Raw genomic sequence first — 26994 nt, forward strand, 5'->3', positions numbered from 1 at the left:
CTGGTGTGCATAAATAGTAAGGGAAATTACGGCATGATCTTCAATATTTTCCGTTTTTCTCGGTAGTCTTGATTGAATTAAAAATTATGTTGATGAAATATCCTGTTATTTTTGTGTATAAAGTATGTGAAGATCGTTGTTTTGTTAGCAAATAGGATTGGTTTTTAGATATCTTATCTCTATATACATACAATTCTCGTGTCACAATGTTCGTTCCCATATTCCTCCGAAACGGCTCGACTGATGCTTTTGATTTTTTTAGCATATTCAGTAAGTCTGAGAATCGGTTACTATCTATCTTACAAATCCCTAAGTGATAAGGGGTGCCCATCCCATTTTTTTTATGTTTTTATTAATGATACAGCAAACAAAAATACATACAACCCTTAATTGTCACCCCTCTACAATACCCCTATTTTTTATAGTAGATAGGTTATTTTTATTAAACTAAAAAAATGTTTCCTGGAAATAATATACATACCAAAACGATGTTTGCCGGGTCAGCTAGTATATGTATAACTTATCATCTGGGATATTAATAAAATATTTGGTTTGCACACATTTGTCCAATAATATGTCATCTTCACAATTGTATGTCTTACTTATTTTATAATTTTTTAGTTGCCTTCATTTTGATGTTCCTAAAGCATGAATAAAATCCAATACAAAGCAGTTATGACTGTAAAAGAACATTCAAAATTGTTCAAAACATTCAAAGAAACTTGCTTTATATACCGAGGGATCCAACACGGTGGTGAGTCCCTGCATGCTCCACGACGATATATACAAAAAATTGTTACGCCAGGGCTATAAAACTGTTTAATCACCTTCCTAGAAGTTATAGATCACTGCCATGTAATTCTTTTAAGGGGAAGGTGATCAAATGTTTAAAGGCAAGGTGCCTTTATAGCCTAGGCGAATATTTGGCTCATAGATTTGACACCGATTGTAAATAATTTAACTTTGACATTATTTTATGTTCTTTACGTGATATTGTAAAAATTTATATGACTTTTGCATGCCTATTGATACATTGCTGATTGTGCGGATATTTGTAATTGATCGATCTAACCACTGTACCAATATCTTGGTAAATAAACGATAATTATTATTAATTAAAAAGCTTTTTGTTCCGGTTTAATTCCTAATAATGAGTACGGGCTCTCAGGAAATTTCTTGCAGTTTTCAACTTTGTATTTAATTTATATTCTTTCGTGTCTTAGCGACAGTTCTTTCTCAATTCAAAATAAAACGCATGATTTATGAAACAAGTGTATAGACGTGAAAGTTTTTTTGCTACGAAATGAAGGTGAAATTTTATGCAGTACACACATTTTGTCGAGTCATCTCTAGGCGTTCTCGTGAATATTATGAATGCAGTATTATTTCGATGTCAAGGCTTTTAACATTTTTGTCTTTATTTTATCGGATTTTCAATGTCGAAAATGAAAGAAAAATGTATTAAATAGTGATATTTAAATTTTATATTTTAAAAGAATAATGTCAGATAAAAAATCTTTCTTTAAATACTGCAGTAAATATTTAAAAAAAAGATTTTTAATCTAACATTATTTTTCATTAAATGTTTAAATAAATGAGGGATATGACAACAATATGTGTTTTAAATGAATAAGCTAGTTATTCCTTTTGATATTGTATTTTACATAATAAATTACAAAAAAAACACCTTACCTCTGTCTTTAAATATTTTCTAACCTAAGTTCTATAAAAATAAAAATAAAAAAATTGCTTAAAATTTACATACATGCTATGATTTTAAATTGCATTTTTTTAAATAATATGCTTCCTGCACAAGTGAAGTGTATCAAGACACATGTCGATTTTTGGGTCAAAGACGTGCGGATTTACTCACGTTTACGCCTTTATCTTAAAAAAATACGTTCGTAAGCCCAACATAATAAATAATTTATCGTACCTTCAGGAACAGTAAAATTAAGTTTACAATGGGACATCTCGTTCCAAAATTACGCGTATAAAATGTTTTGGAATTGAATCGAGACTTAAACGAATAATTCTCAAGAGGGTAATCCTTGAAGAAATGATGCGAATAATGAGATAAAGTTCGAGTGCTTGAATCTACGTAAAGGAGTGCTTAAAATTCATCGATTTCATTCTTATAACGAACGGTGAACGTATGTAAAACTAATCCATACGTTAAAAAGGAAGACCCATCAAAGGAGTTTTTATATATTTAATTATTAGTACACGTTACTAGACCAATTACTTACATATATAATCGTAATTAAGTATCTATTGGATCGATTTTTTTTAGTTTTATTGTATAGAGATGGATCTGTTCTGTTTCCTAAATGAATAAATAAATAAATACATTTTTAGTATACCTTATTAAAAGTGTTCAAAAAAGCAATGTTTGCCTAGTGCTTCAGCGTGTGACTTTCATCCCTAAGGTCGTAGGTTCTATCCTCGATTGTATAAACTTACATTCTACGTGCTCATTTAACATTTGCTCGAACCCCGAAGGAAAACATCGTGAGGAAATCAAGACCCAAAAAGTCTCCGGTGTACGTCATGCACAGGAGGCTGATCACCCAAAACATCAACCCCACACCTAAAAGGTTGTAGTGCCATTGATTAATAATTTAATTAAAAGTGTTAAATAAACATTATAAAAGTTAAAATAGGGTAAACTCGATAGAATTTAATTGTGAAGGGACTGAAGTTTATTATATGTTAATTGGAAAATTTAATTAATAAATTTATAAAGGGATATTAATATTTCAATTTTTTTTAGATTTTAGAAAATTTATCCATAGATTGATTATATCTATGCTTTACTGTTTAATTTTCTGTATTTAAATTTTCAGTCTCTTTAACAACTAGTCTGGGTATATATAAAGTTATATTTAAGTAGTATAATTAAAGGAACATATGACGAAAAACTGTTCAAGACATTCTCATTTTATTAAAATGTAAAATATCACGATACTTGAAAATAGAGTTGAAAATAAGAAAATCTATATATAAGTATTATATAACCATTTATATAGAATCTATGTGTAATGAAGTTATGGTATTGTTTTGTGATGATACATTTTAGGAGTTCCTCCAATATTGTGAGGCCAACTTAGTATTTCTAGTTAACTTTGAGTGCTTGTTGTACATTTTAATAATATAACATTACTTCTTTAAAAAAATGCATTTTCATTTGTTACAGAACTAATGGCTTGACTAGGTTTTTTATTTTGTAAGTGTTGTGATGGACTAAATTGTACTTGATAATAGTTTTAAATAATTTAATACAGACTAAGTAAGGCTTCTTTTTAGCGACGTAGAAATCCTAATGGAACAGACATTCTCTATATAAAATCATATTATTTTTATGTTGGATCAATCTCTCAGTGAAAAGTAGCCGTAAATAAAAATTGTCAGCGTCAAATATCTGTTATACTCACTCAGATATCTGTAATGAGGTAAAAACCCTCGAAATGTGAAAACATGAGATTACCGTTAATTAAGGGCCTATACGGTCGCCAAACTCCAAAAAAGTTGGTTTTTCGTTCCATTTTTTGTCATCGTTTCTTGAAGTATAGCGAATGGATAAAATATATGATGGAGTTGAGTAGTTTTTGTATCCATTTTGAAAGATCGATACACGATGTAAATAACTTCGCTCGATAGAAAAAAATCCAAACATAGACAATTTTTGACACTTTCAATTCATTTTATGACGAAAATGTATATAAAACATAATTTTGAAATTTACACGATATATTTTATCGCAAGTCAAGTGATCCATTTCAGAAAAAAAAAAATATTAATTTAATGTTTTACATAAGCAATTGTTATTACAGGTCGGCGCGGCTCAGAGTTCCAGCTCTCCATTGCGTACCACAGTCCACCCTGAGACACTGACACAGAAATTCGTGATGGGATAGGGCTGTGGGATAGGATTTAAGATGTGTCTACAATGAATATGTATAATTTTTGTAGGTTTAATGATTATATTTGTAAATTTAAGTTAAGTGTTATTAAAAGTTGTGTAGCATTCATTCTTAACCAAAAAATTATTTCACCAGAATTTTACCAAGTCGCGGCGGCTCATTTTTAAAAGAGCTTACTAAAAACACTCTAAATCCCTAAAGACATATTTTTTATTAATTGTATCGCTCTACTTGGAAAGTTACAATGCAGGCTAAGGTTGAGTAATGCCTTTTATTAATTTTTATAAATTGCCATTGTTAATAAGTTTAAAAAAAAATCACGACGCTCCTACGCTACTAAGAGTCCTCTTCCAACCCTAATTTAAGAAAATAGTATTTATTTAGGCGCGTGATATGCAAATACAAAAAAATCAATCTTAAAATTAATTAAGACTTATAAAATTACCAGAGAGAAAAAACACAAAGCAAATGTGAAGGTAAAAACACGATTATTTAAAATGACAGCGACAACTAGACACAACGTTACTATTGCTCTTTGAAATGTCACGTCACAGTTTAAATTTAGTGTATTATAGGTTGGTAATTTTATTCATAAAATTAAGTCGTAATAGCTGCGATACATATATTGGTTTATAAAGAATGTTATAATAAGCTTACCTAGATTGATGATCACTCAAGTAACCCTGGTCACGATCTCTCACCCGATCTCTGTGAAACAAATTAGTTTAAGGTACAAAAGTCCGTAAACTGTATACTGTATGTAGTAAAAGTAAGGTTTATTTATTCGATATATAAAATTAACTTTTTATAGAATCTAAATGTAGATATTTTTTATAGAGGGAACTTTAACTTTAGCTTATCTAATTAATTAATTTCGCTAATATTATAAGATTAAATGCGTTTGGTCTGATTAACTGATTTGATCAAATACGGCGGTGAAAGTGCATTCAACTTTAGCCTGCCGTAAGCACTTGTTATAAATTATAAAAATCAAGGTAATTAAGAAATTGAAAACTGCAAACCTTGTATTATGATCACTGAGATACCCCCTCTCGCGTTCCCGCTCCCTCTCTCGCTCCCTCATTAATTCATTGCGATCGCTAAAACAATGCAAAATATAAAGAATTTTAATCAAAAGATTCGCAAAATACACCGCAACATTCTATTCAAACAAAAGTTGGGAGAAAAAGTGAAATATCTGGAGATGTATTGATTGTACCGTAACAATGAGTCCAGACAGAACTTCGCCGATATTGATTTGAATAATTCATAAAATCCTGATAACTTTCGAATCGAGTAAATTAATCTACCGGCCACTTACTAGATTTAAATATTAAGTGCAATTTTAATGCACAAAAAATAATCCATTGGAATGACGCAATTAAATATAATTTTGTTTTAATTGGCGCCCAATTTACACCATTTTAAAAATCGAATACTGCAATGACCCGCTTTTATTAGTGGCTGGTAATTCTTTTTTTTTAATTTATCCACAGATTGAATAAAAATTATCGTTAGCTTGCATTCTCTATGGAATATTTTTTTGTTTATGTTTTTAAATGTTCTTTAGATGTTGTTATGGATTAAATTATTTATTTCATGACTTATTTCTTGTCTAAAATGTATAATACAGAGGGATAAAGTTTGTTATTTAATACTTTGACTTTCAGCAGACATGTCCTCTTACAACGCAACATAAATATCTACCGCAAAAAGACATTCTTTGTACCGCAGTTAAGCAAAAACGCCCCCTCATATTAATAACACTCTGACTAAGTAGGGTTAATTAAGATATTCGGAATACTCGAGATTTTTTCTGATACACATTCGTTATAACTGTATAAAAAAATGTTGTAGTAGTCATATAATATGATGTTTTTTTTGTGGAGATCTTCTTCCTCATCCAAAAAAAATTAACAGAAAATAGTTTTATCTATGGCAAGGCCTCTTTCATGGTAGAGACAATTGCATGATGTATTTACGGCGTTTAACCGGCTTCTAGGTTCGATTCGCGACATAACATATTATCAGCTGATAGAAAAACTACCACCGTACCCATTTGGGATGCAAAAAGCTTCTGTTTTAAAATTAAAATAAGCCTACTTTCTTATAGGGGCCCCATTCTGGAATGTCAATCAAACTTCATCACAACAATCAGACTAGATTCAAGGGCTGTCAAACCATTTCATCTGTATGAAGTTTGTCATAATAGACAGCGCTCCAGACGAGATCGTGACTGGAGATACGAATTAGAATGGATTGTAAAGATAAGTATTTATTTAAATTGTCGTAACTAGTAATGGCGTTAAATTAATATAATGCAAAGGTTTTTTTTTTGTAATTGATGTTTATGATAATCTTTGTCTTAAATATATGTTCATAAGTCATAGGTCATGAGCTATTTGCAATCATGTATATTGAATAACATAGAATAACCAAAGTACTAAAGTATGATTTGTTAACATATTCGATTCCTGGTGGGTTCTCAGACCTCTCTTCTCATTATTGTTTTGTCTGTACAAATTAGTTTTTATGAATAGGCTTAGTTTTCAAACGACATTTACAAACAATTGTCTCGTGAAATAAACATATTTTTTGATTTGCATTTTTGTCTGAGTCTTAAAGGATTATACAGTCGGCACTCTTTTACATTTTAATATCAACAATTAACAGACGTGACTTGATGAACTTTGTAAGAGCTAATAACCACAAGCCAGATTACAGTTTTGTTTATATTAAAATATACTATTTACCTGTAATATCCATCGCGGTCCGATCGCGCACTGTGCTGCCTTTCCACTCCCATTCGATGCGGAAGCGGAAGTGTTGATGAGCGACTTCCTCCGCCTGAACACTGAGATCCAGGACCTATATCGGAAAATACATAATCTATAGATTTTATGGAGTCATAGTCTATAGAAAGCACATTGGATCATTCTTTGCAATTTAAAAATTCATAACGTATAGTTAGTAGGTACTTCATTAGTTATCCTAGCATGCGATTTTGTGACCTTAACAGGAAATGTTTGTTAATTGATTTCAAGGAAATTACGGGACCTTTTACCTAATGGGAGAGCAGTGTTGGCCCAGTGGCTTCAGCGTACGACTCTCATCCTTGAGATCGCAGTTCCGATCCCTGGATGGACCAATGGGCTTCCTGTCTATGCGCATTTAACATTCGCTCGGTGAAGCAAAAGATCGAGAGGAAACCTAGATTCTTTAGACCCAAAGTCGACGGCGTATGTCTCGCACGGGCGGCTGATCACCTTGCCTATTAGGCATTGATAAATAATCAAGAGACAGATACAGAATTTTGAAGCCTAGGCCTAAAAAAGTTGTAGCTGGTTTTTTTTACCCAATGGGGCAGATATATTTCTACGCTTGCTTCATTTATTTTAAGCCATTTTATTCTATATAGGGAGTTATTTAAGAAGGCAGAGATATGTATGTATTATTTTATTTAAACTTAAATAATTATCAATACTCACGTCGTCGTGGTGGATATGGACTCCGCTGATTAGAAGGTGGTAGATTTTCGTTGTATTCTAAAACAAATGCTTTAAATAAAGCTTAAGTACTCCATTCTTTATATTTTTTTACAGAACAAGGGGCAAACGTGCAGGAGGCTCATCTGATGTTTAGTGACACCCATGGACACTTACATTGCCAGAAAGCTCGTAAGTGCGTTGATGGTATTATAAACAATGAACCTTTTTTCATAAAACTAAATCATTTTTATTCAACTGTTTTAAGTACTTATTCATTTTAGAAATGTGTATATGCTATGACGACACTCACACATACATATGGTAGTATCTATGTTGATTAGTAAAAATTACTTTAACTGAATAATTACTAATTTAAATACAACGGACTCACCGTTGTATTTTAATTAGTAAATACCGGTTTTTAGCAATGGTATTCAATTATAGTTCTCACATCAAGTTTATATTCTTTGAAATTGTGAATTAGTGTCAGTACGTGTACGTTAGTCTGAAATCCTAGTGGTAAGTGTAAAAAATAGTCCACATGAACAGAGAATTCTTCCCCTAAATAGAGACTGTAAGTAGTGTTATTGGACACATTCTTATGTTAAATTTGTAGTAAATAGAAGTTTAAAATTACTTATTAATATTAATTTAATGTTAAATGATATCTTTGTCCAGAGACAATATATATAATAAAAATTAGGGGCTATTGAAGTGTTGTTCTTTATTAATCCCGATATTTCGCTGGCTTTCGTTATAAAATATTAACGGTTAATTCGCATTTCTATTAAATGTATAGTACTCGTGTGGCTTTCACCAAACACAATATACATTGTAATGCAATTTATTTAATTAATATCATTCGTTATCTTAGTTTTGTGTGTACGTTTCTGTCCGAAGGTCTCTCATGTATGTCAAATATCTATAAGTTTTTGTCATAATGAAGACACGCTTAGCGCTATATCTTCAGTCCGAATCGGATGGAGATTCAGTGGTCATATTATGCCACTTTAATTCTGTGAACATATTTAGGGTCATCTTCAAAAAATACAAATGGTCACACGATGATATATATTTTTCAGTATGTTTTTAAGCACAGTTCATCCAACCGTATGATTGATGCGTATACGAACGCAGAGAAATCATAACAATAAATGCAATTTCCAACGCCACTGGTGTAAAAAGTTATAATAATAGCTTTTACTGCTGTAAAATACTTATCCTAGTATATAAAAAAATATGATGTACTATAGACACTTATAATTAATGGAGTGAGAATGCCTCCTATAAGAGCTTTCTCTCTCTCTTCTCGATGTCAAGCTTTACGTAGCCACATAAGGCCAGATACATGCTAGGAAGTACGTTTAAGTTTAGAGTGTATAAAGGATTATTTCTCAGTAAAACCTGTTCGTCCTTATATAATGGAAAATACTATGTAATTCACTCTTAATATTTTAATAACTTTTATGTTGTCCGTTGAGTGAACTGACAAAAGTCTACTATTTGTAAGTGCTTCTAGTAGTTAGTTAATAAGTTTTATGTAAGTCTTAATTTTTCCTCCAACTTCGATTTTGTTCCCTTTGGAGTAGAGACTCTTGGGCTGTGGGATTCAAGTGGACAGAAACTATTTCGACGAGTGTTGCGTGTGGTTGTGTCTTTGAATGATAAGCTACTATGGAGAGTTATTTAATTTTTTTTAAATTAAGATACATGTGCTATAAACATATAGTTGTTCAATCGTCATAATTTTGGTTTTTTGGTAAAATATTATTAGTAATAATCTATTAGTCTGTGTTAAAAAATCTAAATAGTGCTTTTATTAATTTATTTTGTAGTGTTTGTAAGATTATTATGTTTAGGTTTTAATAAACAATTTTATTAACTTGTTTTTCCCAATTAATTTATCATGCTCGATTTTTGTTTCCCGTGTTGGTTATGCATTCTTGTTGACTTAGGGTCACCTAACGGGATTGTGTTTTTTGTAAACAAATATTTTACTGAACATATGTTTTTTATCATCTTTATAAGTATATATATATACATATATAACAATAACAAGTAGTTACCCAAGTCTTCCATGCTCTGACTCAAAAGTGCTTCAAATGTATGCAAACTGTAGCTCTCAGCATCCATTCCCTTAGCTAGTGTATTTCTTAGATGCATCTCATATTCCAACAGTAGGCGTGATGTAGGAGAACCTGGAGCTGGAGTAGCGCTCTGCTGCGATGCTTGGCGGGAGAGACACGGCTTCTGGTGACCATAAAGACCATTCACTTAACACTATCTTGCATTACATAACCAAAATAATGAGGACGCTTATTAATTACGACACCCTAATAATTTTCAAACAATCTCTCAACCACTGTACCGAAAAGTAAATAAGGTGGGCGCAAGAAGTGCAAAACAACAAATACACAATATTAAAAAACTTAACAAAATGAACAGCTATATACTTATACGGTATATATATATGTACTTATATGGTTCGGTTCGTTCGCTTACGGTTCAGTGGAAAGGGCAATTAGATTAAAGACAAGGAGACGAGGATGAGAACATTAATGGAGATTATAGTATGTAGTTGCAATTCCAATGACTGATTGTGAGTCGTATGCCTGGGTCTAATATGCAGAAAGCTTACGTCCGTAGTTAGTAGGTATTGCGAAGTTTTTAAATAGTTGCTCCTGTATGATTTATACCTCTATTTATTCCTACATTATAAAATAACACTAGTCATTTATAGATCCGGCAGATGAAAATCATTTTGAGGTTTACTTCGTGTACTTTACCCTCTGTAGGTTTCTTTTTTATTATTCTGGGTTGCCTGGAAGAAATCCCCTGTTAGCGATAAGGCCACCCATTGCGTAATAACTATGTAACCTGATTTTTTATATATATGTTTTTGTATAGGGAAACGAAGTGTAAATAAATAAAGAAATATATGAAATGAATAACGATATTACTATAATTTCTTAAAGTGATTATTTTATTAAAGGCAAGGGCATGAGAGCCTCTTCCTTTATTCATTATTTTATCAAAATTGTACTTATTACGAGAAGTTAAATTCGATATACCAATAAAAGTGTTACCTCATAATAAAATCATTTGCCTACACTGACTGTAGAACGCTATATTTCACAGATAATTAATATATATTATTGAATTAAGGTCGTTAACGGCAAATATATTTGTTTCACGTAAAAACACACTGTATCCCGAAGAAAGATGTCAATAATTTTTTTTCTACTTCGAATACCGCTTCGAATATCGAACTAACTTCTTAAAGGAATTAAAAATATAATTTAAACTTTATTGTTCACGCTTTAACACTGAAGGTGTCACACCTTTTTGATAATTTTGACAATGACCAAAAAAATCCAATTTCATACCATCTGAAGATTTTCATACTATTTGTTTCTTTTCTCGAGTTTTATTTGCGGTTTTTTTAGGATTTCACGTACGCATTAAAATTAAAATCTTTAATAATTAATAGTCTTAATTTTTCTGGTATTTTGTACTTATGGTACCTGTGTATTTATTAATACACGACTAATTTTAATAGTTTCTTTGTGATAATCTCTGGTTGTATGCTTAAACCATTTTGATTGTATAAAACAATTTTTGAGCGTAAGTATTGCATTCATTTTTTGGTTTTTGTAATATTTTTTTTTTATATTAAACCTAATAAGCCATACAGAGTCAACTAAATCATACCATGTGGTGATGTTGTCTCGGATCTCTGCGTTGGCAATGTTCTTGGTCGGAATTGCCATTAGACGACGAGGGTGTTGTAGCATAGCATTGATTGTCAAACATGACGTTATCTGAGGGTGGTGACACATCTCTCTCGCCACCGCCCAGCTCCAAATACAGTCCACGCCCAGGATAGCCACTTGGGGCGGCACCCACGCCGACACCACGGCTAGAATATCAAGCGATCGATTTAACTTTATACATCCACTAACAATCTTAAACCATCTTTTCAACCTGATTTTTGCTGAAACGGAAAGCATTGTTCTTGTGTAACATTTTAATTATAAAATTGTAAGGGTTATATAGAATTTATTAAAACAAGGACCTTAAATCATTAATATCTCAATTAGAAGAGACTAACTGTCCATGTCACAGGAAATCCTAGCGAGGGGGTTAGTACACTCTTTCTTTTAATTATAACTACTTTTAATTTATAAGAAATATTTTTTGCCTGTTTTTCTGTTAATATGTTTTAATATATGTAAGACTAGAAGAAGAAACTGAACTGAAAACTGAATGAATGCGTTTTATTTTCTTTCTCCCTGATGTTATCTCTCATATGTTACGTGTGTAAGCAAGTTCTTTTTTAATCATCTCGGCTTACCTAGCAGACGAATACCGCTGCGACGACTGCCTGCTATTATTATTGATGACGTGGGTGTAATGTCCATGGTGAGGGTGGCGATGTGAGTGCGAGCAGGAGGAGGGACATGCCGCGTACCTCCTTCGTCCCATTTCTGGGGACGTGATGGGACTCTCCGTAGAGGGCATGGGTTTGAGCATACGTTTCAGCGTGTTTGGGTCTGTAATCAATGATTATAATTAACTAAACCTATAAGGAAAGTCTTGCCTAGTAAAAGAATTATCGTTTCACGTTATTAGGACCAAGAGAAATGATAAAAAAAATTATAATTATTTCATATATAATAATTATAAGTTATATCTTCGGGATACAGTGTGTTTTTATTTGAAAATTACATTTACAATTTTTGCTACTTCTTTATAATAAAATCTTTGGATTTCTACAGAAGCCTTGCTACATGTTTTGAGTCTGAGGTTGCAAAAACAAACCCAGACACAGCGCTCACTCATAAAAACTCACAGCCACATCCTCTAATACACTCAAGAAGCTCTCACACACATTAATATACTCATGCATTCACGCATACGTAAGGTCTTACACGAGTTTCACATTAAGACTATTGTATTTGTACCTGGACTACCGTTAGATCGATATTGCCACAACCAAATTATGTTTTGAATAAAGTTTATTATTATTACAATAAAAATCAGTAATTTTTTCATTAATTTATAGTTATGCGCGTACATCGCCGGTTACTTATACTTCTAATATGTCTTAAGTATCGATTTTTGTGTATCTTTAACTCTTAATATGTACCTCATTACCAGTCGTGATTTACTTGATAGCTGTCCTTTGTGAGCGGTAATTTTAGTATAAAACGCAGGTGGGTATTATACATATATAGATTGATGAAAACATTGGAAGTGATTGTTTCAAATTACTAACTTTTAATTTATATTCTAAATCATTATTAATTATTGTTCATGTAGGTAAGGCAATCGCACTATATTCTTATAAGGTCCTTAGAAGTAGAGTACATAATTCGGGAATATTAGACTGGGGCTGCATTCTAGTCACACTCGGCGTGGTAAGTAGTCGCAATTGCTAGCAGTGCGAGCGCGTACAACTTTTAATATTTATTTCAATACTATTGTGTCGAAGACTATTTTTTTGAAGTGAAACTTCTTTAGGCGCATGAAGGTAATTTTTTTACGGATGAAACGCAATAATAATAATATTAGCGTCACGAAGATCTGCAGCGTTTTTGTCTAAGAAAAGGGAGAGAGCGAGTGAGACCGATTGAGAGAGAGTAAGAAAGGGCGAAGATAGCATGAAGCATGGCATGGAGCGAAAGTAGAACGACAATAGATGATATTTTCACAAGATATTTAGATAATGTTAAAACACGAACTTATATTGCATATATTTTTACTTATCATAATGCTTTAGTCACAACAATACCAAGAGATATCGCGTCGAGTAATGTAAAAATCGAAAATATAAATTTAAAAAATTGAATTTATTATTTGTATTAATTTTCGACACTTTTAATATTTTAATGACAATTAAATCTATTAAATTTCTAACATAAGTCTCGTAAATCTAAAGTTATCTAAAATCTAAAGTCTAAAAATCTTTAGATTTGTTAACATAATAAATACGAACAAGACATAAAAATTAGTTTGCCAAAGAAGTTTCACTTCTGACATGTCTACTTTGTACGCGCGCACTTTTTTTTAATAAACAGGGCAAATCATGCACGCAATTAGGCAGTCGTGTGACCGAGAAGCCAGGCAGCATGGGGGTGTCGAAATCTCCCCTTTTCTAGAAAGAGTCTTTATTAACTAAGAAGAGTTAGCCGAGCCCAAGTCCTATAGACCTCTATAATTGCACACTATCCAAATTCATTTGTTTGATTTGTTTTCTGTTTGTGATGTTTCTAGTTTAAATTTTGTATTAATAAGTCTATTTTATAACTATTAGTACTAAGCAATAAATATTATACATATTTTAGATTTACCCATATTCATATCTTCAGTGCTTTTGGACTTTGTGCGACGCGAACCCGACGTGTTGTTGTTAATCACATTGTGGTTATGCATATGTCTTTCTGACTCACGACCCTGGAAATATATAAAAATTATTAGATAACTATTATTTTTGGTCAAGTTTTCAATCTATTTTATATTACTCCCGGCAACGCACTCGCGAGCCCTCTGGCATTGAAGGTGTCCATGGACGGCGGTATCAGGTGAGCCTTCTGCCCTGTTTTATAAAAAAAAATGTTTGTCTTTTGTTAACATAGCTTTTACACATTAAGAAAACACTTTTTAAACGGATTGAAGCTATGGATTATTATTAAAAACTCATAATTATTTACATAATTTTAAATTTTATTTTTTTCCGACGTTTCGCGTGCTTTACAGCGTGCGTGGTCACGGTGACCAATCTGCTTCCATATAGCATAAGATTCAATCCGTTTTAAAAGTGTTTTCTTAAAAAAATGTTTGCTGAACTACTAAGTTCTATCTTACCAATAATTATAATATAATTGCCAACTTCGTGATGCATCTACTATTTTGTGTATTTTGTGGTTGGTGGTTCGATCCCTATATATAACTTCCCTATAAATAACTGATGGCAACTAAACTACTCATAACATTTTTTCACATTACAAAACCATAGCTAATACGACGATAAACTTACCGATTCATTGCCATCTCCATAATCAATACTCTTAGGCATATGCTGTAGATGTTCCTTTCCAGCACGAGTTGATGTTGCTGATGATTTGGAGGATGTCAAAGTACCACCAGCTTGAACGCCTTCAGATTTCAAATCTTGGCCATGTTGATTTGTCGATCCAGTGCTGGACACTTGTGTGGTTTCTTCGGTGGTCTGCAATGAATAACAAAAATATGAAATCGTCATACTTTAACTTAATGTAATAAAAATAGATGCACATAGTGTTGTCTTTGGTTAACATAGCTTTTACACATTGAAAGAAAACAAGTTTTTTTATCGGATTAAAGCTATTTCCCGCACAAGAAGATTCAGCAATTCCAAAGACCAATCAAAAGTAACACCCCGTTGCAAGATGCAGGTATATATAAACTGGATTGCGACTGTTTCCTGTCTTACATAGGGCAAACTAAACGCAATATGTCCAACAGACTCAAAGAACACATTGCGGATATAAGACATAGACGACACACAAAATCAGCACACACACTAGATAGGCCAAATCACTTCATACGCTTTGACCAACCGAAAGTACTTGCGAAAGAAAAAAGATTCTTCCCAAGATTGGTACGCGCAGCCATTGAAATAAAAAAAAAACACCCGAACTTCAATATAGAAGACGGCCTAGAATTATCCAAATTAAAACCCCAAGACAAACAATCCGCGAAAATAGAGGACACCGTGAGTCATTTCTCCAAAAACCCGTCATCTTTTAGTCGATACCAACTCTAGGGAAATAAATACAGATAACACAACTTTCTCCACAGCTGCGATACTTTTGACATTCGACACCTTTTGTCTTCACTCACCGTGACCACGCACGTTGTAAAGCACGCGAAACGTCGGAAAAAAATTGAATTTAAAATTATCTAAAATAATTATAAGTTTATAATAATACAAATACCTTTAATCCGGTAAAAAAATTGTTTTCTTTCAATAAAAATTGTTGTAAATGCAATGCGCCACTTTGTGGAGCCGAAGTATTTCTGTACCTATTCCATACTGAGACCTTCAAGAAGAGAGCGTACCAATTCTTAAAAGGCCGGTAACGAACTTGCGCGCCTTCTGGCAGCGTATAGTCAACAGTTAAACAAATATCTTTCAAAAGTTTTAATTTAAATCCAGAATTAATAAAGACTGTCGTTAGTGTGTATATATTGTCGAGATAATTTCAGTCTAGGTCTAATTATGTGATCAACTATGTTTTGTAAACTAATTTTCGAAAATCAAACCCCTTTAAATGACTGAGACCCTCTTAGTAAAATGAGACTATATTCAAGTTTTGACAACCAATCATATGTATTCGAATGTTTCTTCAAATTCATTTGTTATGTTTTAATCTTACGATAGATTTACTCCTGTCTTGCTATTAAAGTAAAGTATATTTCTTCGTTGAAACTAATTGAAATCAGACTAATATAAATAAACATATTAAAGAGTTTTTTATAAAAAAAATAGCGCCTACATTTGAATATATACAACATAACAACAAAAGAATTTTAATATATATTCAAATAGAACCTGTACCTGTGAGTGGTTGTTCAAAACTTAACTCAGTTTATTGGAAATATTTAAGGGGGTTTGATCTTTGGGTATTAGTTTAAAAACACAGCAAAGGTTAATAATACATGAATATATAAATCTATACTATTACAAAGCTGAAGGCTTTGGTTAAAGCCACTCATTATAATAAAACAGACCGTATTTCCGTGTGTCCCAACGGAGGCAGTTACAGTCTTAGGCGCTGTTGAAGTATTTGTTGTCATGGTAGATGTTTCTTGGGACTTCGGCGGACGAGCTGGCGGCTGAGTCTCACTTTGACGTGCCGCGGCTGTATATGACAATTATAATTGGCATCATAAATCTTAAATATAAGATGGAGGTCGAGTCGAGTCAGTTCTCGATACAATATTGGATTTCAGAAAATGATACACAATATCTGCCGCATCGGGTAAGAAATACGACATGTAAGCATTTTTTCATAATATTGCGCTACAACCCTATGTGAGTCACCTCAAATCATTTTTATTTCATCCCGACATATGTCATCGATTTTGGATATGAAACGTGCCGGTTTTCTCGCCCTGCACCGTACGACCGAGATGACATTAACATATGTGTTAATACGCATTAACACATATATTAATGTAATATGCAGCTAGACCCAACACAAGCATTGCCTCGTTATGCATAAAAAATCCATAAGCGAAGAAAAATGAACTTTTATGTTATTAACTTACAATATACATTTAAATGTGTGGAGTCATAGTTAGGCCTTACTTTCCAATTTCCATAATAATAATTAATAGTGTATATTATACGAGGTACACAAACGTGTTGTTAATAAGTGTTATGCTATTATTATATTTAACTTCTTACGTTTAGGCGGCTGTTGAGCTGGCTGAGTTGTAGCGACGTTGTCGTAGAGTGATGTGGATGATGTAGCAGCAGCCACCTTGTCTGACCGCCCAGCTGCAGCCGCCGCGTCTGTCTCTATAGCCCGAGTGGTGGTACGCGGTAATGTTGATGAGCCTACACGCATATATGCGTTACTCATGAGCCTCCGAATGTATGGTTTAAAAGTGCCTTAGGCAAATTAAATTTATCTGAGGCCCATGAGTTTCGTTGCGACGTTACTCACTAGTAATTTTTATAAATAATTATGAGTTTATGAAGTATTACTCTTCTTCTGACCTGAACGAATCCTCGACCAGTCTAACCAGGTCATGAAGTTGTTTATTAGACCAGTTATTCAAACCGCTGATCCTCAGCAGTGAGATTCAGGGTATGTACTGATTGCAGCAGTAGATTATAGATGTCGCTACAAATTCTACTAATCTATTCCCTTCTACATACAGTAGGACTAAAATAATATAATTTCGTGTGCTACAGACCTAAAAGTTACTTGAAGTAAAGAATATAAGAAGTAATTTAATTAATCATATTATGTATGGATTTTAGATTTGTAATTAAAGACCTATCATAAATCAATTTGAACATGTTTAGGATTTAGTTGCCCTCCTTTCGATTTAATTATGTTCAATTTCTTTTTTATTTTGTTACGTGTTTTTTTTAAATATAAGGTATCTTTACCAATAATGGTCTCACAAGAATGACGGCGTCCAGTAAAGAAAAGGCACCAAAAGAAGAAGAGAGTATCTTTCTTTTTCAATAAACTATGATGCCAATAAAGTTAAGTATGAATATGATATACTCACGGTATCTTGGATCTTGTGCTCTCAGCCTGGCATATTGTTCCTGTGTCATGCAGGTGCATTGTGGCTCGCGTCCGTAACTAAGACTATTTATCAATTATTATAACTCTCATGAAATATTAGCCTGCCCCAAAAATATATGTATAGACAAGAGGTTCTTTTTATTTTCTAAATTTGCTAACGCTGAAACCGTAGAATTACAATGAAAAACTGTTTATATTTAAAGCGATTTTTTGATCTTGATATTCCTAGGTTTTCGTTAGTTATGTTGTAATTAATTTATAGTTAAACCTATTAACGGCCTAATTTTGGGCTTTACTTAGGCTAAAAACTTAAATTTTAATGTTGGTTACTAACGTAAATCTAAGTTAATAGTTGGAATGTTCGTTACCTTGATCGATTTGGACTAGCTGGTGTTGAGACCGGTTTCCTCTTTGTCTTGAATTTTTGTTTGCTCCCCGGCGGCTCCAGCTTCAGGCTGTAGCTCGAAGATGCCTTCCGTGAGAATTTAAATGAAGGCGACTATAATAAAATATCGCGTGATGAATGAATCATAGCTGGTAATGATCTAATAATGAAAAGCATACAACTGGCGGGATCAAGCGGCGTTACTTAATAGAAATTTACAAGTTTATAATGGATTTTACATATTAATAAATCTAATCAACTCTGTTGAAATTCTACTGTAATTAGGCACAGTTAAGAAAAAATTACAACAGTTTAATTATAATTTTAGTTACTATTATTAAGTATTTATCTACTAGTAATATATTCTTCTATAAGAAATAGAGCTTTTAAGGCTTTTTATGACAGGCCCAAACGTTTATACATAAACGGATGATGACTCTTAAATATATTTTCAATATTTGTCTCTAAAACATTTTTATACACTCAATTAACTTTCGTTGGGTCAATAATTTTACAATTATTACGCTTATTCGTAATCATTCTTATTTAGATTTTGAGAATATTTTCGACGTTGAATTTCTGATATTGTGGAAAACTCTGGAAAACTTATTTTACGAATTCTTGTTATTTGTATATATATATATATATATATTTTAGTAAAAGATAGGCTGTGAAGACTACTTACATTTATGAATTTAACGCGAGGCCTTTTAGGGTAATTCAGAGACAAGACGGGGAGAGACATCTGTCAAATAGTCAAGATTTTGTCCGATCCTAGTTAGACTTGTCTGTGAATCTTACCCTTAGCACTAAACTACTGCAAAAGCTAACCGAGTACTTAATACTACAAATACCTACAATTGGGTCTACGTGAAGAAATAGCTGCATAATAATGATTGTAAACACTATGTACGGAGACATAAACATATTACTATGAATTATTTTTATTTCAACTACCCTACTATAGTAACGCAAAAATACAGCGATAGAAATACAGGTCTCATTTCCTCAGTCTGGTGAATGAAACAGAAGGAATTATCTTTGATAGGTTGCCCGTTTTTCGTTTACGTAAGTTCCTGCTCCTATTCCACCATGCCTATTGCTGATTTATTTCTGTTACAATAGTGGATTTGCTTTTGGGTAATAAAAGTTTTGGAGTACAACGAACTGTCTTTTATTACGTCACAGAGCAAAGAGAGAGAGATGTTGCTAACAGTCATGGAAAGGCGCGAAGTTTACCATAGAGTATACTGTATAAACTATAGACAACATATTTTAACAGTTCCTTTTTTAGTATTACTATAATAATTGCTTCAAATGTATTATGTGAAGTCTATACTTCATATAGACTATTCTAGTAACAAACAAATTTAAAAATTTAAAAAAAGAAAAAGAGTAGCGGAGAATTGATTGCCATTTGATCGCGTAATTTAAATTCAAAAGCTTGGCGCTTGGCTTTGCTTGGCGGTCATAAGTGTACATTGTGTTTCACAAAATTTATATTTTGATTTAGACACAAGCATAGCATTAATTCGTATAAATTTCTTACTTTTAGTGCTATACAAACAAAGCGAATGCGTTCAAGTATTTCTAGCGCCAGAAATAAAATACTTACGCAACATTCTCTGAACTGCTTCGCGTCTATAGGAGATGTAAAGTTTAAGCCCCATGTGTCGTTGGTCATGGGATCTTTCCAATACACAAAGCATTCAGATGCTTGTCCAATACGAGTGCCTGGAAACAACATATATAGATAATCGCGGACATGAATTTGTTTTTATTATCGGATATTTTTAATGTTTATAATTGATGACTCAAAGCTGTGATGAGCACGATGTCAAAGCAACAAGCAGGTAGCAATGAATGTACAATTAGAAGTATTCTTTTTTTGAATGAGGTTCATTTGGATACAAATAATGTTATGATTTTTATTATTTACACTAATATTCAGTTGTACTGATGTCAAAAAAACATGTTCCATCTTGTCCTACATTATACCTACGAACTTAACATACAACATATAAGGCCAACTAAATTAATTATTATCATTATTATTATTATTATTACTATAAACATAATTTAATTGAATTTATTAAAATGTATTTATATCGCTTTAGATTACAGGCATGATAAAGGGTTCAATACTGCTGATGTTTTTTTTTATATATTTATAATACATGCTTAAACTCGTATGTTAGAAAGTCTATAGTCAAAAAGACTATGAACGATAAATCTCAAATGCTTGTATTATATTTATTAACGACACAGATACGCAACTAAAATGCATTTAATTAAAGCTTTCAACATTGTGCACGTAAAAGATTTCAATATCGCAAAGAGGAGACGCTCTGTACGTGGATTTCGCTCGATTGCCGTGTATCTGGAGTAAATTTAAAACTAGGTTACAGCGGCGGCCGGCTCGTATTTTTGTGATATTACACGTTAAATTCACTTTAACGTTTGGAACAAGTTGTCTTTAATGTTGTCCTACTTTGTTAGTTATGTCTTTTTAAAAGTAACAGTGGACAATCAGGCTTATATCGTGTTGCCTATCACTCATTGCCAGGTGGCTCGCAAGTGCGTTGCCGTCCTTTAAAGATTTGGTACGCACTTTTGTTGAAGGACCCTCAGTCGTGGTTTGGAAATAATTCATATTAATACTTGTGTTATGAAGTCTAGGATGGACATATTTTTGCGTCTTAATCAGACAATGACTTTTTAAGCGCCATAAACCCCAAAGTTTTTAAGACGTGTTATAAAATGACGTGAAAATCCATAGATAGAAGGTTCATACAAGGTCCTCCTAACCTCGTCCAAACTCTTAAGAATCACTATAATATGACGATATTTTATATATTTTTAAGGTTATAATCATTTGAAGATTTATATTATCATCAAAAAAGAGGTTGAATAATCATAACAGCGATACGCATGCCTTTTTGTATCATTTTCTTTAAATTGGCATATAAACTTTACTTAATTTGATAATAACTGACGTTATTTAATTAATTTGTACATGTTTTGTAAATATTTTAACAACGCTAACTCATTAAAATCCTAGATTGTGTATTTAATAGAATTATCATAATTTCGTACGCGCGCGAAGGCTATAATGTTTTAGGTAATATTCGTGTATAAATATTTTGTCATATTTGTTAAACCGAACATTTTTTTTATAACCAGCCTCTAATATAATATAAGGTATTATATACAATACTAAAAGATCTAAAGAAATCACTGACTTTATATTGTTGATCGAACATTGCCAATAAATATTAGAAAGTGTTGGTGATTTTGAATTTGAAATGGGGAGTCTACGATGCTAAATGGGGATTTATTTGAGCATCATATATCATGGGGTGCTAAAATTTGATAATAAAAAGAAAAAAAATACATAATTATAATGGACACGTTCGGCGGAGGAACTATACATTTTCAAAAATGTAAAATGTTGCATGGACATACTTGAGCGAGTCAGATTAAGATATATATGACCACAACAGACACCCTAGGAGGAGTTCATTGCTTGACTGGCGTCCATATATATGGGGCTCATATTTGGTGCAGGTACTTAACCGGGTACATGATATCCCCTGTCTGCGACGCTTAAGTAAATCCCGAAAACCCCGCTTGGGATCCTATAAATCACTAAATGAATATTCGATAAAAGAAAGAAATTAGTGCCGTTATTTAAAAAAATTAATAATCAGTTATTAATATTAAGGAAGCAAAGGTATAAAGATTTATATGATTATATTTTTAAAATATTCATTATTTAATATTAATTTTCAATTGGCTGCTTTACTATTGAACAAATCTTTAGTTTTCCATATGCGTCGTGATTAGCCTTCTAGTGATAATATATTCTAAAATTTTACCTAAATTTAAACATAATTTATAATAGACCTACTTCGAAATCCCTTGACCACGTGATAAATTATACTATTTACACCACCCTTATGATGTACTCTCAGTTTATTAAGATAGATTGTCATTTATAAAAAAATAAACATGCCCTATGCAACAAGTCATAAATAGATCGGAAATCATTAATTAGATAATAATAGTAATAAACCAACTTCAACTACTCTCTTCGTGTGAACGGGTGCTACTTGTGGTGACTGGTTGTACTTGAATTCGTGTATGCAGTGATGTTAGTTATTTCGACTATGTATTTGCGTGTTGTTCCCACGAGAATGTTAGTGCGTGCTATATAAGTCATATTTCCTGCTGATGGACCTTTGACCATCTGAGACAAATGTTTGTTTTTAATTTATTTTATTATCATTTATTACTCAAGATGTCATGTGGAACATGGTGTAATGGTTGCAGCTCCTTACAAACATTGTTTAAAACAAAAAACTTCGCGATTAATAAGAGTGGTGGAGAGTTTATTGCCAGTTCTTCCGTTACGTCCCTTGGTTTGAGAACTTTAAATGTAAAATTAGAAGCATTTAATGTATATTTCTTTTTTTGACGTTCATAAGTGTACATTACACCTATATGTATAAGTGACTTTTTACTATACTAAATTCTTTTCAATCCCAAATCTCCCACTTGTGTTAAAAATTAATTCAAATTTTCAGATCCTTGTAATTTATGTTACGTTCCTATTCTATAACACATAGCATCTAAATGCTATGTGGAAATTCCATCTCACAGATTATCCTTCTTAGGAAATTCGTTTAGGATCTCCGCCAAGTTGTGGAATAGGCTGCCAAACTCCATACACATAACCACATAAACACATCTTAACCATATCCTGTCCTGCTCAATCGCAACATTTAATTCGTGTATTTGTTATACTTTTGTACTGTATCGCAATGTATGAATTCGTGAGATTAGTTTTTTAGTTTTGAGTTTATTTAAATAAAAAAAATTGTATTATTTTAGATTTAGATTGGTGATTCTATTGTTTTAATAATATTTATCATAGCGTATATATAATAATAATATAAGTGCATATCTTGCACTTCATGCATAATTTTTTTTTCCTTACTAGGGTGGCCTGGAAGAGATCGCTTGTTGGCGATTAGGCCGCCCGTTTAATCCCTTATATTTTTTATGTATTATGTTATTTGTTTTTCTATAAATGTAACGAAGTGTATATAAATAAATAATATAACATTATTATTGGTCGACACACCGCCGTTAGCACGTTAAGTGATTCTACAACGTATCTCAAGACAATCTTTAATGGCCTAAATTTAAGAGCTTTACATCTAATACATACCTGGTTGCAATAGTCTAACATCAAGGATTTTGTCGACTTGGGAGTTGTATGCGGTAATATGGAATACGCATTCTGGCGAGTCTTGTATGCAGGTGATGTTCACAGGTACCAGGTCTTCGGATACCTGCTGCCACTTCACGGTGCCAGCGCCACTCGCTGACACGTGAAATACTTCTGCCCAAAGTCTGGAAAATTTGGATTGTTAAATGAGATTTTCATGGTACTGTTTTACAATTTATAATTTGTTCACATACGCAATAGATTCATTAATTATTCAATACATAGATGGAAACTTGTAAGAATGTAAAGAGGAATTTTATGTCCGATTATTTCCTTGGTATATCAAAATAGTTAGTAAATAATATTTATTCATGTAACTAAACATAACAACCAAGTATACAGTATTTACAATTGTCTTAATCTACACAATAATAATAAAAGTAATTAAAAAATAATAAAAAGAAAATTAAAACAAATTTAAAAAGTTTCAGTAAATACATACATAGTATTCATATTACTCTTTATAGGCTTTTTAGACGTTTTTAACTTAAAATATACATGGTTAACAGAATATAAAAGTTCTGTGTTTTATAAATAATATTATCTGTATAAAACGTCTTTGTTACAAATAGTTAAATAGGTATGAATTCAAAAACTCCTTTATTTACCTCAAGAGATGTCCATCACGTCGTCGGGAATTTTGCCACGGGCTGTCCTCATAGCGATATGCTTTGCGGAGGATTGGTGCGCAGGAACACGACAGTTTGTTACCCATCGTGCGCGCGCCACATTCGGCGCACTGAACTACGCTGCCTGCAATATGTGTCGATTCTATCAGGTTTTGAAAACGATTAGAGGCACATAGCGTGTTTAAAGAATTACGTATTACATCATATAACCCCTCTGAAATATAATATAAAGTTGCGTTCAACAGCGTAAGGATTCGGCGTAAATATGATACAGCGCACGTAAGCTAATCGCTGAGTTGCAATGGACGAATATATTATTTTTAAAAGTTTTGTATCTTTGAGATGTTAGTTTGCTAAGTAATTTTCTGAGAATATGTCGAATTACTAGACTTTTTTAATAAACTTAACAATCGTTAACTTTTACATGTGTTTTACTGTCTTGATAAACGTAAAAAACTATACGATGTCAATACCGAGGCCATCATGTACAAAATAACGTATTAAAAACATACAACGAATTTGTATGTTTTCTTCAAACTTTATAATTCTTAGCATTTTCATATTGATAACAATATAGTGGCGCTTTAACATTTTTAGGTCGGGGCCTCTGATTTCTTTCTCCGTTACATGACCATTTGTCTTATATGCAAGTAGGTGATAAGCGTCCTGTGCGTGACGTCGTCGACTTTTTGGGTGTAATGCAAGCAGATGCTCACGATGCTTACCTTCACCGTTTCAGCGAATGTTAAATGCGCATAACGAAAGAAAGTCCATTGGTGCACAGGCTGGGAACAAACCTACGACTCGTACGCTGCGGTCACTAACATTTTAGTTTTTACATCCTCACTTCACTTGTGGTTTAGCACTAACATTAAAAATATCACAACCTGTCACCTTTATTTTACACCCTTGAGAATGTTTTAATTCTACATGATTAAATACCAAAATATCAAGTCTAACTCCAGTAAATATGATAAATCAGCCTCGTTTTACCTTAGTAAATATTTCAACACTCACCGGTTATTGACTACGTTCTTAGTAAGGCTGTATTCTATGTATGGATCTTATTAGTGTCAACCCATTACTGGGAAATAGCTGCTACTGTAATTTGCTATTCTTTAACGTTGGCATGTATTTTAACAGACTTAGCAAATCCGAGTTCCGAGTTTATAGGTGTATGTTTTTTTTTGGATTAAAGGAAGTTCTTTCACTATGGAAATCAGTTAAAATTTTAAAATGTTGACGTGTACATTCTCATATTAAGGTTGTGACAGATCAATATGTCATTACCATATTATTGACTTTAATTATTTTGTTGATTCCCACGGTATTGACTTTAATTGTTTTTTGATTCCCATAGTATTTACTTTAATTGTTTTTTGATTCCCATAGTATATTGACTTTAATTGTTTTTTGATTCCCATATTTTGACTCTAATTGATTTTTGATTCCCATAGTATTGACTTTTATTGTTTTTTTACTCTCATATTATTGTCATTTGGTGGCACAAAACAATATCACCTTTAAAATGCACCTCCTATTAACACTATGATAATTCCTATACAAAAACTTGAAACAGGCATTGACTCATAACATGAAACTAGTCAGCTTTAGGACGGCTATTATTAAATATTTAATAATATGAAATATTATCTTCTTATATAATATATATCTTTATGTTTTTTCAAAATGTTTTTTAAGTTTACTTATATTATATAAATAGCCAATTTAGGAGGTAGTTTTATCAAATGTATGTTTTAAAAAAGGTAAAGCGTGTAAGCCCAAGTTTAACGAAATTTATTTAAATTATCAAAATAGACAAACAGTTGAACAGAAATAATCTCACCAGAAATAATCATGCCTGTACGGTATTATTTTTATTGTTCAATGGCACTCACCCGTGGTCCCGTGATGTCACCAGGTCGCATCAGAACGCGACAAAGAGTGCCCACGGTTTAAACTCTGCGAACGCTGGGTGCCGTGTCTATGATGATGCTTCACACCGCCATGCTGCAAAGGCATTACGTCATCTAGTTGTTGATCTAGTCGTGACTAAGTTTACCATGAACAAGTATTTATTAGGTAAATGTTTTATATATTACGATTATATATAAGTAAGCGGTCATGCATAATATGAAACTTATTTTTCAGGTTCTATTACATTACATTATTATTATATAACATTTATAGGAACGATTAAGAAATAAGTTTAATATCATATGTAATGGCACGTGTAAAAAGCAGGCAAATTAATAACATGAATTAACTAAAGCAATTAAATCGCTAAGTAGGAAAAATATGAATTTGATTCTGTAAGAATGTCCAAGCGAGTGTTTTTGTTAAATAATTTATTAAATTACTAATTTAAATGACAGTAAAAATATAACATACACCATATAAATCTTCCGGCTGTTGAGTTTTCGTTTGCCTTAAAAATTTAATTTATCAAACGCAATGTACGTTTTTTTTGTATCGTCAAAGTATGTTTTCGATTTATGAGTTTGTAGATACTAAAAAATACCTATATTACCTACATAACATCAAATAATGAAAAAAAATATCACATCATGTTACTTTCTACAAGATATAAAGGCAAATCCATTTCTAGCCAGTTAGGTTGTTTAAAAGACTTTTACAGTGTTTTTGACTTAGTTAGAAGCCCTAGGAAGTAACTATGTGTGACGCTGACCTACCAGGCTCTAGGACGAGGCACTTGTCTATAGTATGTGGTACAGAAACAAATGAACACACATCACCACCATTTCATTATATCTACCTTTTTGCATCGTCATAAGTACTTGGGTATATAGGTCGTGAGGTTATATTTTCAAGTTCATATTGATTTTATGTGATATACCTAAGTCTAGGCTATCAAATAAGAATTAAAATTCAAGAGCCGCATTTCGTTCTTGACACCGAGCCTTCTCCCTCAGAGGAATAAGTTATGTATGTATTAATGTGGG

General features: G+C 32.3%; 1 protein-coding gene across 1 annotated transcript in view; it reads right to left on the minus strand.

Moving 5' to 3' along the window:
• The window catches only part of LOC123706893 (protein still life, isoforms C/SIF type 2), an 85894-nt gene extending 59862 nt beyond the window's left edge, over nucleotides 1-26032 (minus strand). Inside the window, exons 1-17 of the mRNA XM_045656478.1 lie at nucleotides 25930-26032; nucleotides 24011-24155; nucleotides 23343-23527; nucleotides 19725-19843; nucleotides 18093-18223; nucleotides 17705-17787; nucleotides 16866-17018; nucleotides 16187-16317; nucleotides 14451-14642; nucleotides 13765-13867; nucleotides 11766-11964; nucleotides 11123-11330; nucleotides 9478-9661; nucleotides 7412-7468; nucleotides 6677-6791; nucleotides 4946-5023; nucleotides 4581-4631 (exon numbers count right to left, since the gene is read on the minus strand). Coding sequence (XP_045512434.1) covers nucleotides 4581-4631; nucleotides 4946-5023; nucleotides 6677-6791; nucleotides 7412-7468; nucleotides 9478-9661; nucleotides 11123-11330; nucleotides 11766-11964; nucleotides 13765-13867; nucleotides 14451-14642; nucleotides 16187-16317; nucleotides 16866-17018; nucleotides 17705-17787; nucleotides 18093-18223; nucleotides 19725-19843; nucleotides 23343-23527; nucleotides 24011-24117 — 2096 coding nt within the window. The 5' untranslated portion in view covers nucleotides 24118-24155; nucleotides 25930-26032. The remainder of the gene's footprint in view (nucleotides 1-4580; nucleotides 4632-4945; nucleotides 5024-6676; nucleotides 6792-7411; nucleotides 7469-9477; nucleotides 9662-11122; nucleotides 11331-11765; nucleotides 11965-13764; nucleotides 13868-14450; nucleotides 14643-16186; nucleotides 16318-16865; nucleotides 17019-17704; nucleotides 17788-18092; nucleotides 18224-19724; nucleotides 19844-23342; nucleotides 23528-24010; nucleotides 24156-25929) is intronic.
• Nucleotides 26033-26994: the final 962 nt, after the last annotated feature.

Source organism: Pieris brassicae, chromosome 3 (genome assembly GCF_905147105.1).
Source record: "Pieris brassicae chromosome 3, ilPieBrab1.1, whole genome shotgun sequence".
Lineage (NCBI taxonomy): Eukaryota > Metazoa > Arthropoda > Insecta > Lepidoptera > Pieridae > Pieris > Pieris brassicae.